At 35.6% G+C, this 16,071-nt stretch overlaps 1 protein-coding gene across 1 annotated transcript in view; it reads right to left on the reverse strand.

The window, feature by feature from the left end:
- Positions 1-15,702, reverse strand: part of LOC123562478 (eukaryotic elongation factor 2 kinase-like) — a 29,831-nt gene extending 14,129 nt beyond the window's left edge. The window contains exons 1-5 of the mRNA XM_053537613.1: positions 15,505-15,702; positions 13,811-13,957; positions 12,513-12,773; positions 8,099-8,374; positions 4,805-4,834 (exon numbers count right to left, since the gene is read on the reverse strand). Coding sequence (XP_053393588.1) covers positions 4,805-4,834; positions 8,099-8,374; positions 12,513-12,773; positions 13,811-13,957; positions 15,505-15,687 — 897 coding nt within the window. The 5' untranslated portion in view covers positions 15,688-15,702. The remainder of the gene's footprint in view (positions 1-4,804; positions 4,835-8,098; positions 8,375-12,512; positions 12,774-13,810; positions 13,958-15,504) is intronic.
- Between the last annotated feature and the right edge of the window lie 369 nt (positions 15,703-16,071).

Below are 16,071 nucleotides of genomic sequence, written 5' to 3' on the forward strand. Positions count from 1 at the left end.
AATATTTAGATAAACGAAACTGTAACACGTTCTGTGAAATCATTAAATTTCTTCCACATAATAAATCATAATTTTGTGGTTCTGTCCAGTTACTTAGTGGAGATTTTAATTTGTGGATTTCAGCTTTCGAACATTAAAATGAATTGGAATAATACTTGTTCATTGGGACTTAATTCAGTATTGATGCAGCCAAGAAATCCATGAAAATTAGTCTCACATGAATATTTAACCCTTATCCTGCTAAGTTTCTATAATGAACTTGTCCATCTTTCAATTTGGAAAGTACCATTAGCTGTTAAAAGGGGTGCTTACCAGAAAGATACTGACTGAATGGCGAACAGTGTAGATCTTTATCAGTCTGCACGGATGTGCAGGCTAATCATGATCTACACTGGTCGCAAAAGCAGAATCAATTGTGTCCCCAATGAATATTTAATGACTTCGCAGTAACTTTAACACTGTCAGAGATAGTGAATTACATGCATATGCAGTTCTTGGTAAATTGGCAATTAACATGTTGATAGTTGTAGACAGGTGCTCTAGATAACAGGAAACCACAACTGATATACGTGCAGTAAATGATTTATAACAACTTGAATATTCATGTTTTCTGAGAAAGGAAAAAAATTATTCCATAAAAAAAGTTTAAAAATAAAGTTAAGTTTGTTGAATTATAAATGGGTTATGGAAAACTGCATTTTAAAATACAACAGATGCCAAATTTCATGCACTTTAGAAGTTGTGAGGCAAAAACTGCACACAAAATTTACCAAGTGAATAATTTAATATACAATAAAATTTTGCACAAGTATTTTCTACTGTCACTACTTTCTGATAATCTATTTTCAGAAATGCCAGATTTATTGTGAGAAAATAGATCAAAGAACAACTACCAATTTTTATACAGGTAATACAGATCAAAGAACTAATATAAATGAAGCAATTTAAATATGAACTCTTGTTACAAAAGCTGCAATTACTAGATGCTTATATACAATACATGATACTACTGTTATATATCACTTTGAAATCTTATTACTTCCAGAAATTTCTCTAGTAAGGTAGTTTCTATATGAATTTGCTATTTTCTAAAATGATATGAAGACCTATTTCCAAGTTTTTATTAAAGTACTGTATTGATGTTAATCATAATATTAAATGCTTTTGGTTCAAACAGGGTATTACATTACAGCTGTCAATCTGCTACACAAAGGTGGAGTCTGAAAACAGTAACTGGTATGACTGTGCAAATATGGCAGTTAAGTTATGGATTGGAAACTATGAATGGTGATCACAACCAAAAACTATGCAGTTTCCTTGTAATCACTGTTAGCAAAAAGCAGATGTGATGAGTTGTTTTAACCCAATCAATGTAAAAGTGCTTATGATTGTTAAGAAATGCACCAACTTCTTACTGAATTATTACCCCTTGAACCACTACCATTATTATTAAACTGTTGTTTTCTTAAAGATTTCATACAACAGACTCAAGCTCTGTTTCAATAATTTACTATAGATTACATCTCCTTAGATTTAAACAATGCTGAAGCCACTCAGCAATCAAATTATCCTACCATACAATGGCATACATTTTCATAACTGCAATTTATATTTCATATTTACAGTTTCATATTGTATTAATTGGAACAATACGTATATTTGTAAAATTACAACTAAATTTCTGAAACTACAAAATCATCAACAAGCCACGACTGTTGGAATAGCAAAAGATTCAATGTAGGGTCACAACGCACATATTCCATTGGCAATGTCTGGTTAAATAAAGGTATCTCACTGGATATAATGACAAATGTAAACAATCGTAGCCAACCTCTACAATATACCCCTTTAAGCATCAAAAGATTTCAAAGGATTTGGAATGCAAGAGCTGTACACAGCTTCGCCAAAGGAAAACGCATTTGGTCTACAAACATATTAATCTGACATCATGTGTAGAAGAGAGTTATAAGTTGTGTTAGGAACTTATGAAGGGAAATGCAAGGAGCCATAGTTAAGCACCAAATTGCCAGTTATGTAAAAGGGAAAGCATTCTATAACCAAGGGTAGAATTGACTTTAAATACCTCAGATAGTGGAGCTATGAATTTATGATTTCTCGGCTGGAAGAAAGTTTTTAATTTGAAAATTTGTACATAAGCAATACTGTATTGTGGTATGCTGAAAATGAAAAAAAATGTTTAGACTTAATCATTTTGCATTCAATCCTGATAAAGTTTTTAATGTGGCAGATGACCAACCTTGTGGACGTATGGAGAAAATAAGATAATGTGCATGTTCTACACACTGTATTCCACCTATATATTTACCAAACTGAAAAACATGTTTACTTTTAACTTACTGCAGGATCATACTTTTGGATAATTTGTTGCGATAAAAAACACTGTTGCTATAGCAACAAAATAAAAGAACACGCATATTGTCCACATTGCCATCTATGTATAAGGTTAATGAAAAAAATTCTTGTGCTTTTAAATTACGGCAGGATTCCACTTTATTTGTCTGATAGACTGCAGGGCGGACGCGGGGCGGACAGACAAGTGGCAAACAATAAGTCCTCTCAAGTGTAACACCAGAGGACTTATAACCCATCACCAAGCTAAAAACTACTATCAATATGTTCACTGCCTTTCCCATTCATTATCAAATATAGAGAGGTACAATGATCAATTCATTGTGGTGAGAGATCACCCAATTGTTGTAAACTAGACATCAAAGAGACTGCAGTCATAGATCACGTTGCTGTGGTAAACTGGTCAACAAGTGACTGTTGAGGGACATCAAGTGATTGTGGTAGTAATTGAAGTAAAGGTGATCAAATGATTGTAGTAAACTGTTTATGAAGTGACTGTGGTGAATGATTTCTTCAAGAGGTGGTAAATGAAGTAGTCAATATAGTAAATTGTCAAGTGAATGGTGAACTAATGACTGAACTAATGTGATCTACTGAATATGCTAAGCTGATCAGGCAGTTGATTAAATGATCGCATTAAATTTACAAATCTATCGTAACAGTAGTAAATAAAACATGAAACTTTGGTCACTGACAGTAAGTGTTAAAAGTCAATCAGATCAAACATTACTTTTGTATTTTAAAGCAACACTTCATACTTTAACCCTTACTCTGCTAAATTTCTGTAATGAACTTGTCCATCTTTCAATTTGGACAGTACCATTAAGTTAATTTAACTGTTAAAAGGGGTGCATACCAAAAAGATACTGACTGAAAGGCAAACAGTGCAGATCATGATCAAACTGCAAGTATGTGCAGGCTAATCAAGATCTACACTGGTCACAAAGGCAGAATCAATCGTGTCCAGCACTATAATAAAGAAGCAATACAAGCACTTGCTGAAAATATGTTCAAGCACTTTACCTTATTGAAAATGTGTTAATACTGACGAAATTTTGACACGATTTCTGTGCTATTATAAAAGTATTAACACATCCAAACCAAATGTGGAAATACTCAGTTTACATAAACATATAAAATATCAATTATTATATGTTAGTGTATTGAGCAGGCCTGAACAAAAATAAAGGTTTTTATAAAGGCTCCAATCTATGGAAATAAAGGCCTTTTAGTGTAAAATATTAAAAAATAAAGAGTAAATAAAGGCTATTTTTGTCGGAATTCTCATTGAAAACACATAATATATATAGGTATTTACTAAAAAAAAGTTAATTATATATATGGAAACCCACACTCTAAAACCACAGATATCAGAAATAGGCATGTTTGATATTAAAAGGGGGAAAGAAATACAGTAGTATAACCATTACTTGCTTTAAACTGGCACGGCAAGCAGTCTGAACGAAAATAAAGGTTTTGAGTGAAAATTACAGGCTATTTGGCCGTTTTAAAGGTTTTTTCAGAAGATTTAAAGGTTTTAAAGGTTTGCTCTGAAATTAAAGGTTTTAAAGGTTTCACTAGGAGGTCTGGAAACTATTAGTAACTGTATCTGTATAGGACCAATCTGTGATAACGGGGTATTTTTTCTTATCATTTTGCAATTTAAGAATTTTTTGCCAAAATTTCTGACATATGGCAGCAGATAATATATAACTTGACTAACTTTTCATATTCTTACATACAAAATATCAGAGCAACTATGAAGTGTGGCTTTAAGACAAAGAGTTTTTCACTGAAAAAACATATATTGTATCCACAATTCACCTACTTTTAATAGACATTCAAAAATACCTCTTGCAGTGGCTGCAGATAAATAATTGTTTTATTTCAGAATAAACATATTAGATCAATAAATTATTAACAACAGCACAAATGGCTTCTGCCACTTCACACGCTGTAAACAGGTCAAATTTAACTGCAATTTAACTGATTATATTAACACTGTGACTGTTAGTTACGTTTGTAAAGAATCTTTCTGACATACACAAAACATGCATTTCCCAACCAGAAACATCTTCATAAAATTTTACCAACCATGTACGTCTGGTAAGAAAGCAATGTAAAATATGATTTCATGAATTTTTTTTATTTGTTTGTTTGTTTTTGTTTTGTTTTTTTGTTCCCACACTAATATCATTCAGCTATAAAACTCTTGCCCGAGATCTTTTATTACAAAAGTCATTCTGTAACAAGCAGATGTTACCAGCCCGTTTTATTATGCATGTAGAACAAAAACTTCAAAGCAGCATTTTCCATCTGTTTACAAACTGCGTAATAAAATGAGAACTGATGTAATCTAGTTTTGTGAGTCATAAAATCCTTTACAAACTATTTATAGTATCAAAACTATTGGTTAGGGTAACTCTGCCCATACCGTTTGTGGGACATAGGAACTTCGTCTTCCCTGAAATAAAGCTTTATCTCATGAAAGACGTTACTATTTATTTTCTGCTACTGTAGATCTGGTTTTTTCCCACATCACCTTTATTTCATGACTTGATACAAAACAGATTTATTCACATTACCTAGAATTCACTTAATACAGTCAAACTTCATTCACTCAAACTAGAATGGACCGGTTCAACCTAGATGGGACCGGTGTTATCAGTAGTTCGAGCCCCCAAACAATTTATATTATACTTGACTCTGTAAGGGCCTGATGATGCGTTGGAGCAAAGGGTAGTGTTCCAATTATCAAAGTTCGAGAAAACATAGTTTGACTGTACTATTAGAGATCATCCTTTTCACTATAAACTATAAATCTGAAGTTGCACATCACTCTGAATACGAAAATTAACAAAACACCTGCGAACAATACCAAATCTACAGTATGTTGTTAAAAATACATAAACTTTGTACTATACAGGAGGTGTTACTACCACAGAAGGGCAGGACAGTATTCAGCATGTGCAAAAATCAAATCTTGTAAATTAATCAGATTCAAGGTAACAATTTCAATAGAGAGTTATCCTCTAAGAGGAAATGCAGGACGATCAATCCAGGATTCCTACAGTGTTAGATCAATTATCTAGGAAAACGTCCTCATAAAGTACATCTAAAGACTTATGCCGCCAGCATTAGTAGCTGGCTAACAGCCGTACTGTTCTACCTTAAGAATGATTTTAAACAAGAACTGTCACTAATGGTGATAAATGCCCCCGCAGCACCTTGACCTTTGACCTGGTGACCCCAAAGTCAGTAGGGGTGGTGTACTCAATAAGTACTATCAGCATGTGAAGTTTGAAGGTCCTGGGTGAAGTGGTTCGCATGGCAAGTGCCTTCATACAAAAGGATAACCTTGGCCCCTGTGACATTGACCTTTGACCTGGTGATCCCAAAGTCAGTAGGAGTGGTGTACTCAATAAGTACTATCAGCATGTGAAGTTTGAAGGTCCTGGGTGCAGTGGTTCGCATGTAAAGTGCCTTCATGCAAAAAGATAACGTTGGCCCCTGTGACCTTGACCTTTGACCTGGTGATCCCAAAGTCAGTAGGAGTGGTGTACTCAATAAGTACTATCAGCATATGAAGTTTGAAGGTCCTGGGTGCAGTGGTTCGCAAGTAAAGTGCCTTCATGCAAAAAGCCCATGACCTTGACCTTTGACCTGGTGACCCCAAGGTCAGTAGAGGTGGTGTACTCAGTAAGTACTATCAGCAAGTGAAGTTTGAAGGTCCTGGGTGCAGTGGTTCGCAAGTAAAGTGCCTTCATGCTGAAAGTTAACGCTGGCCCCTCTGACCTTGACCTTTGACCTGGTGACCCCATAGTCAGTAGGGGTAGTGTACTCAATAAGTACTATCAGCATGTGAAGTTTGAAGGTCCTGGGTGCAGTGGTTCGCGAGTAAAGTGCCTTCATGCAAAAAGTTAACGCTGGCTCCTGTGACCTTGACCTTTGACCTGGTGACCCCTAAGTCAGTAGGGGTGATATACTCAATAAGTACTATCAGCATGTGAAGTCTGAAGATCCTGGGTGCAGTGGTTCGCGAGTAAAGTGCCTTCATGCAAAAAGTTAACGTTGTGACAAACGAACGAACAAACAAACGGATGGACAGTTGAAAACTAATACGCTTCCCTTCGGGGGCATAAAAATCATATTGTCCTTTAGATTAGATTTTGATCTTTACTGTCTAAAAAAAAAGTTTTAGTTGTAGTTTAATGCTCTTTTTGAAATTTTGCTGTTCAATTTTGAAACATTTTTTCAAATGACCTTAGTTAAGCATTTTAATCCCATGGAAAGGGCAATCCTTAATGTATAATAATAATGTTGTTTATACGAAAATAAACACTTTTTTCTTCTATACAAAACATGCATTGAATGAAAATATTTCAAAATAAACACATTCAAGTTCTTTATATACATATGGCAGCCATACAAAGGTGTGAAATTCATCCTCTACAAGTGCAGATACAGAGCAATCTGACCAGGACAGAATGAGAGAAAGTTCCCAGTACAGGGAGAACTAGATGTGTGTCCATAGGACACAGGTGCCCCCACTCCTGCCACTGTAACATGGTTTAATGACTCCAGTTAAATAATTCTTAAGATGTTTGCAACACAAACTTTTAAGAACCTTATGTGTATTTTTCACTTTATTGGCCATAACTCTGGCCTAGCTGAGTAAAATCCTAAAGAGAACACTTCATAGGCTATAAAACAATCCTCTAATGTTTTATGATTCTAAGTCAAGTACATTTTAACTTATATGTTTCACAAACTTTTTTTTTTTGAGTAAGTCTGGACAAGAAGTCTGGTCTTGTGTAGTGAAATAATGACTGTAGGTAAAATATTTTCGGAGCAATGCGTGACAAAACATTAAAATGACAATTTTTTCCTAGGTAAGGGGCCACAACTACTACAATACTGAATGAATCCGGACGCGAAACCCAAGTGCACAACTGCACATGCTGACCAACATTTCTGTAAACTTTGGTGACTCTAGGTCAAATACTTTTGGAGCTACGCGTGACACACCATTAAACTGACCAATTTTTAACTAAGTCAGTGGCCATAACTCCTACACGACTGAATGAATCCGGACGCGAAATCCCAGGTGCACAACTTCACATGCTGACCAACATTCCTGTAAGCTTTGGTGACTCTAGGTCAAACACTTTTGGAGCTACATGCGACACAACATTAAAACACTAAAATGACCAATTTTTACAAAGTCAGGGGCCATAACTCCTACACAACTGAATGAATCCGGACGCGAAACCCCAGGTGCACAACTACACATGCTGACCAACATTTCTGTAAAGTTTTGTGACTCTATGTCAAATACTTTTGGAGCTAGGCACGACACATTCTCGGACGGACGGACGGACAAGAGCAAATCTATATGCCCCCACCACTCATGGGGGTGGGGTTACAAAAAGGTTTAGGTACTATCATGTCGGGCTAACTTAGCCTAGTTCTATCTGAATAGGTAGTCTGCTTCTTTAACAGTGTAGAGCAATGATACATGCAAAGTTAATTTCTATACTCAAATCAGTAAAGCATTCATTTTTCAGATATTTGATATCTGCGATCACTGCCGTTTGTCCTGGTATCAGCAATCACCCGACTGCGAGAAACCATGCAGATATTACCCTGTATGATCTGTATCACTTTGAAAGATAAGTGCAAGTTCAACTGAAACTACTTAATGGCGAGTAAGTACTAATTCTCTTACCTGTTGAGACGTTACGGAGCTTTCCGACTCACTAATGTATCGTACTCTCTGCCTATGCATGAAATTCACCATCGGACTTCCGACTATTGGGGATCCAATCGACATTGGCTCCTCCTCCAGAGGGGACAGAATTCCTCCTTCAAATCCAGAATCACTACAATTTGATGACGTTGACCTCTGTCGTTTTAGCAAAACTGTGACATCAACTGCCTCCCCTGGGGTCGGACTCACACACAGTTCGGTGTTTCCTTTCGCCATTGTGTGGGCAACCACAGTCTGAAAAAAATACACAAGTTACAGGTGACCATTTTATGTCAAGTGCTCTAAACTCTAACAATATTCAAATACAAGACTGTTGCCAAGCAATGGAAGGCCCTACAGACTACTTTAATTCCAATCAAAAAGGAGGCATTTAACAAACCTGCATATGCTCCAAACAAACTACTACTAGTACCTATATGTAAGATTTCATTAAAACATTTCTTGTACTATCAAAGTTAACACAGGATCTATCTTTTGTACAGACAAATGGACAAACAAAAAGACGGACAAAGAGACAAGATATAATGCTCTGTATAATCTATTATATACTGCCTTCTACCTACATCCAAGTTTTCATAAAAAATCTCATTTACTTTTAAAGTTATGAAAGAATTCCATCTGTGACTGACTGAAGGACAGACACATGGCAGAGCAGATGGCCACAGAGATAACAAATAATAATATTTTTCCACATTGTCTTCTATCTATTTACCAAATTTCAGAAAAAAAATCTCACCTACTTTTTGGACTATTTGTTGCCATATTTGTTGCCACAGCAACAACATAAAAGGATATGCACACCTGTCCATATACATTTTTGTACCAAATTTCATGAAAAATGTCTTTTAAAGTTATTGCAAGACACCATTCTGGGTGACGGACTCCACACCATCTGATGAAGTAAAAAATTAAAGCCAGTTTCCAGTGATATAATTATATATATGAAGCAGACACAAGTAAAGCCATTTAACCTTTAACCACCAAATGCGACCTTGACCTATGACCTCATGAATTGAGTCATTTGACCTTCACATCATCTTGATAAGGTTTAACAGCTGATTCTTGTTTCATGAAAATATTTTCAGTGTTTTATAACAAACTGCAGAGACTGAAGTTCAACTATTTGACATTTGACCTCTTAAGATACACCCTGACCCTAAAGCAAGTGACCTTGGTCATGCATATTTACAAACTATCAAGGTGAACATTATGTGTATATAGTTATTTGATAATCAACAAGAGCTGTCCGTAAGACAGCGCGCTCGACTTTTCTCAGTGCTTGACTCTGAATTAGTGCTTTGCCAGTAAAAAAAAATCCAAGTTAAAAAGGAACACAACTCTGTCAAAATTCAAATCAGAGCTATAGGAATTGTGTCTCCTGGTGTAGACTTTGATAGTAAATAACTATTTTGAGTTTCAAGTCAAAAGCTTTAATAGTAACAGAGATATTTGACTTTATCAAAAATTTTAACAGAAAATTCTAAGTTAAAAGGGGCATAATTCTGTCAAAATTCAATCAGAGTTATGGGGATTGTTTCTCCTGGTGTAGACTTTGACGGTAAATAAGTTTCAAGTCAAAAGCTTTGGTAGTAACAGAGATATTTGACTTTATCAAAAACTTCAACCAAAAATTCTAAGTTAAAAAGGGGCATAATTCTGTCAAAATTCAAACCAGAGTTATGAGAATTGTGTCTCCTGGTGTAGACTTTGATAGTAAATAACTATTTTGAGTTTCAAGCCAAAAGCTTTAATAGTAACAGAGATATTTGACTTTATCAAACATTTTAACAACAAGAGGGCCAAGATGGCCCTAGGTCGCTCACCTGAATAACACACCATAACACACCATAACAGTGTAAACATGTTTGAGCTAATGATTTCATGGAAAAAATATTCTGACCAATTATCATTAAAATTGGAGCAAAAAGTCTTGGGTATAAACAAGTATTTTCTTCGATCTGACCTAGTGACCTAGTTTTTGACCCCAGATGACCCATATTCAAATTTAACCTAGAGTTCATCAAGGCTATCATTCTGACCAAATTTCAAGAAGATCAATTGAAAAATACAGCCTCTATCACATACAGAAGGTTTTTCTTTGATTTGACCTAGTGACCTAGTTTTTGACCCCAGACTACCCATATTCGAACTTGACCTAGATTTCATCAAGGCAACCATTGTGAACAAATATTATGAAATCCAGTGTAAAATGCAGCCCCTATTGCATACACAAGGTTTTTCCATTATTTAACCTAGTGACCTAGTTTTTAAACCCAGCTTATCCATATTCAAACTTGACCCAAATTTCATCAAGGCTATCATTCTGACAAAATTTCATGAAGATCAGTTGAAAAATACAGCCTCTATCACATACACAAGGTGTTTCTTTGATTTGACCTAGTGACCTACTTTCTGAATCCAGATGACCCATAATCAAACTCAACGTAGATTTTATCAAGGCAATCATTTTGACCAAATTTCATGAAGATCAGTTGAAAAATACAGCCTCTATAGCGTACACAAGTTTTTTCTTTGATTTGACCTAGTGACCTACTTTTTGATCCAAGATGACCCATATTCAAACTTGACCTAGATTTCATCAAGGCTATTATTCAGACATAATTTCATGAAGATTTATTGAAAAATACAGCTTCTATTGCATACACAAAGTTTTTCTTTGATTTGACCTAGTGACCTAGTTTTTGACCCGAGATGACCCATTTTCGAAATCGGCCTAGATTTCATCAAGGTTATCATTCTGACCAATACTCATGAAGAATAATTGAAAAATACAGCCTCTATCGCATACACAAGGTTTTTCTTTGATTTGATCTAGTGACCTAGTTTTTGACCCGAGATGACCCATTTTCGAACACGGCCTAGATTTCATCAAGGTTATCATTCTGACCAATACTCATGAAGAATAATTGAAAAATACCGCCTCTATCGCTTACACAAGGTTTTTCTTTGATTTGACCTAGTGACCTAGTTTTTGACCCGAGATGACCCATTTTCGAACTCGGCCTAGATTTCATCAAGGCAATCATTCTGACCAAAATTCATGAAGATCAATTCATTAATACAGCCTCTATCGCATACACAAGGTGTTTCCTTGATTTGACCTAGTGACCTAGTTTTTGATCCGAGATGACCCATTTTCGAACTCGGCCTAGATTTCATCAAGGTTATCATTCTGACCAATATTCATGAAGACTAATTGAAAAATACAGCCTCTATCGCATACACAAGGTTTTTCTTTGATTTGACCTAGTTTTTGACCCGAGATGACCCATTTTCGAACTCGGCCTAGATTTCATCAAGGTTATCATTCTGACCAATATTCATGAAGATTAATTGAAAAATACAGCCTCTATCGCATACACAAGCTAAATGTTGACAGACGACAGACGTCAGACGACAGACGACGGACGCCGGACATCGAGCGATCAGAAAAACTCACCTGAGCATTGCTCAGGTGAGCTAAAAAACTGTAAGTTAAAAAAGGGCATAATTCTGTCAAAATTAAAATCAGAGTTATGGAGATTGTTTCTCCTGGTGTAGACTTTGATGGTAAATAAGTATTTTAAGTTTCAAGTCAATAGCTTTGATAGTAACAGAGATATTTGACTTTATCAAAAACTTTAACCAACTCGACACCGACATCGGGGCGAGTGCAATAGCTCTACTTTTTCTTCGAAAAGTTGTTTTGGAAGAACAAAGGAAATACCCAATTTCATACCTCTAATGATGCTCGTAAATGTTACAAAATCAATGCCATTGAAACATCTCCCTAAGTGATCATATCATTACAGTTCAGTTCAGTGTGAATCAGACTTGCTGACGTGTCAAATCAGGTCATAACAGCAACAGCTGTCTCTTCAGTGTCAATGAAGAACTTAGAAACCTACACTCTGTGTATCTCTATATGCTATCAAGGTCAAATGCTTGGTAGATTCGATTTTATAGAACAGCTTGTAAGAATACTGGGAAATCATTTCATAAAGAATTTGTGGGTTTTTAACTTACATGCTCCATAGGATTAAATTTTGCAGAATGACTCAACCAAAATTAATTCCCCACATATATTCCTGATTTCATAGCACCTTCTTGCTTCAGTCACCCTAACCTGCTTCTTTGGTGAAATCTCATCTATCACATGCCCAAGGCCCAACAGACTTTGAAGTATTTTTTCTGGGGCTTAAATAATTCAATTTTTGAACAGTGATCAATGAAATAACAAAGGACTGATGACAATGGTTACAAATGCTTTCATGACTTGGACTCTTGACCTTAGCTCAGACTGAGCACAAATGATATTGAATTTTATTAGACATGAATCATTTACTTTAAAATCACTTGTCTCAACACTTACCTTCATTTTTTCTGTGTCTTGTTGGAGCTCTGCTTCTTTCTGAGACAGATCAAATTCTGTGAGGCCAAGACTTCTGCATATATCATTGCATTTATGTGAATAAAAGAAAAGTGCCATGCCCTTAGGCCCAAGGTTACCATCCCCATACTCTTTACCATCGAGTGTGTGCAGCTGTGGGTCTGTGTACAGATCACCAACACCTTGGATATCAACAACGATCAACTGGTGACCAGATCTTTCAAAGGTAAAGTGACTGAATGCCTGAAAAAGTAAAGTATTATTTCTCAAAATGGTTCAAAAGTAAAATAAGATTTTGTATTAAATGGTTCAGAAGCAAAACAGGTAGAGTGCATAGATACACTTTAGACTGACACTGTAAGGACTTCAAGGTCGCCACTACATTTTAGAGAAACAAACAAAAAAATCCGAAAAGGACACAAAGATATCAATTATTTTATTTCATGACATCAGAAATCTAACACTAAAGGCTTGATCTTAATGTTTGAAATAAAACATTTTACAAGTAACAAGGCTGTTAAAGTTGTAAGGAAATACCAAACACTGCTAAAGCTTTAAACAACAGGGATTGTTAATGTTGTAAGAATATATATCAACATCTTTCAGATAACATTTCTCATTATAAATGACACAAACTGTGATGATCAAAGACAATAAAACTTTCATGATCCCTCCAGGCCTGACGTAGTTCCGAAATGTAAACAATCCAGTGTCTCCTTGAACTTAGGGCAAACAAGATATCCAATAACAGAGGCCTAACCTAAGAATTAATGTCTGGGTTTGAATAATGGAATCCTTAAAAGGCACATCAGACATCTCTTAATTCATTCTTTTTTCTAAAAATATCCTTGAGAGTGAGAAAATCTGGAAACAGCTGATTCTTAAATGGATTGAGAACTTCTTTTCCGATCAATTCATCTAGAGAATGGCAGCTTTTAAGATGCCCAATATTGCTTCTGGCTCTTGTAATTGATAGAAGAATTTTATCTCAATAATTGTCAGAAATCTTGTCTTGGAAATAATGACAGATATTACCGAGTATAAAACAGTAAGGTATTATGTCAATAATACATTATAACATAACTGAAATACAACCACTGACAAACGTCATTTTTCTTCTTTAATATAGTTTTTCAAGCACATAAAACTTGACTGCTTTTCTTTCAATTACAATGATTAAGCAATAAAATCATGCATTATATTATTATATATATAATTAAAAGGATAATTCTCAACATTTGCAAAAACCAGAACTTCATACTGATCCAAATCACACTGACCTGTGGGGTATATCGGAGGTTTTGGTCGACAAAGCCCGAGTTTGAGTTGTACTTTATGTAGTCACCCTCAATGAAGTGTTCACAGTGATACAATGGGGCACCTGGTCTGTCCTTGAACTCTAGAATATACATCTGGAAAATGTCCACCTGCAATACATAGACCGGGTAAGTACCGAGTAGCAAACATGTTCAGCATGTCTCTTTTGCAGGCACAATCCACAAAAATATATTATTGTTTGGACACAAAATATGACTGATAGAATTGATCTCACTATGACCTTGACCCCTTACCAAATAACCTAGTTCATGCACTATGCACATCGTCTTGATTGCCACCTACTCCTAGCTAATGTAAAATTTGAAGTAAATTACTGAATGGTTATCCAAGTTATGCTCAACATAGCCTTTGTTAATGCCAACTCTGACAAAATTCAAATATTTCTCTTCAAATATTTTCTTTTTCCTAATGATTAGACAAAGTCCTGTTCAGAGTAACAACCTCATTACAACCAAGTGAAACACATTTCAATCCTGCGCATTTTGAACCATTTTTGGGCATAAAATCCAAAGGTATGTTTTCCTCCCCATTTTTGACGAAAAATTCTCTAATTACATAATTATTCAAACAATATCATTTAAAATACAAGACAAAATGACGAAATCTATTTTCATTATGATGTGATTTTCACCTAGCTTTAACCATCAAAAACCAATTTTCTACATCTAAGGAGTCCTCTCACAGGGTTTTTTCTTGCTGTTTTGGGAACATAGCCTAAACCCCCAGAATTGGGAATTTTGACGCGTAAATGTTCCAATTTGGGAAATATTTAGTCCCATAGGATATAGTAAGGATGTGTTTAAGCACTTTCTCCTACACTTGTTTCACATTGTACAACCTCTTTAACATACTGCCATTACAAAATTGTCTATAATTTGGTCAATGTTTGTGCAATTTTGATGAAATTTTTTTCTGACTGTAGATTGGGAATTTTTGCACTCATTTTGGGAAAAATACATACTTTTTGGCATTGGGAATATAGCCGAATAACGGCTACAAAAACGGCCGAAAAAAACCCCTGTCTCACCACTCAGCTCCCCACGCATTCCCTCACCCGTCCTGAATAGAGACAGATGTCCCATTGTTATAATGCTCTACAGGCCACAGTGTACAACACTCTAGCCAAATATTTATTTTAGCTGCACATTATATCAGAACTGTCAGTATTTACACCTCTGGCACATGTTTCAAATCTTAAATCTCTGGCTTCTTTAAATGATCAAGTTCACCTGCATGCATAACACTTTCTACTAGATCTTTTAATGGCAAAAAAACCAACAGCTTGTCGCAATGGGACAAAGTCAAACAAAAAGCAAAGATTTTGCATAAGTGCCAAACACAGTATTGCAATATTCTCATCAACAGCATGAGAGTTTCTGTGCATCTAAATAACTGTGGCTTTTTTTTTTATCTGGCAGATATTGCAATTTACACCTTGTTGCATGCATATGTGCACCAGCTATATTTCTACATTGCTAAAATGCTTAATACACTGTTTTCAGTACAAATTTTAATTTCATAACATTTAATTAGGTAAATGACTGTGGAAAAAGCCAAAGAGGTGAATGTGATTTCCAACTAAGACGAGAAATTTGCATGACTGCACGCCTGCTTTGTCACTTTAACACTAATTTACCTTCTTTGGCGGATTATGGCGACTGTACTCCTCACCCCACAACTTGGCATCCATCTGTAACTTCACATCCTGGAAATACACCTCTCTGTCAACAACTTCCATATAGCTCTTGGCAACAAAGTTGTGAGTATGGTTCCAGTTATCTGCTCCAACATAGTTGGACAACTTCTTCCTGCAGAACATAACACATATTGAAAATATTGATTGAATTGCAGCAAATCTATAGCCCTTAGGCTTGACTGGTCCATCATTCAATTTGGGCTATACCATTTATTTGTAAGAGGTGTTCATTGAAAATTCACTGACTGAATAGCGAACAGTGCAGACCATGATCAGCCTGCACAGATGTGCAGGCTGGTCTTGGTCTGCACTGGTCGCAAAGGCATAATCACTTGGTGCCAGCAGGCTAAAGAATAAAACATTATATTGAAAATATTGATTGACTACAGCAAATCTATAATGTAGGGCAGCTATGAAATAAATTCAATATCTCAATCACTGATCCAGTGATCCTGCAATATAATTATTGTAGTCGTAGCAGCCATGTGTATTATGCAGCCAATTGTC

The sequence above is a fragment of the Mercenaria mercenaria genome, chromosome 2, assembly GCF_021730395.1.
Source record: "Mercenaria mercenaria strain notata chromosome 2, MADL_Memer_1, whole genome shotgun sequence".
Classification (NCBI taxonomy): Eukaryota; Metazoa; Mollusca; class Bivalvia; order Venerida; family Veneridae; genus Mercenaria; species Mercenaria mercenaria.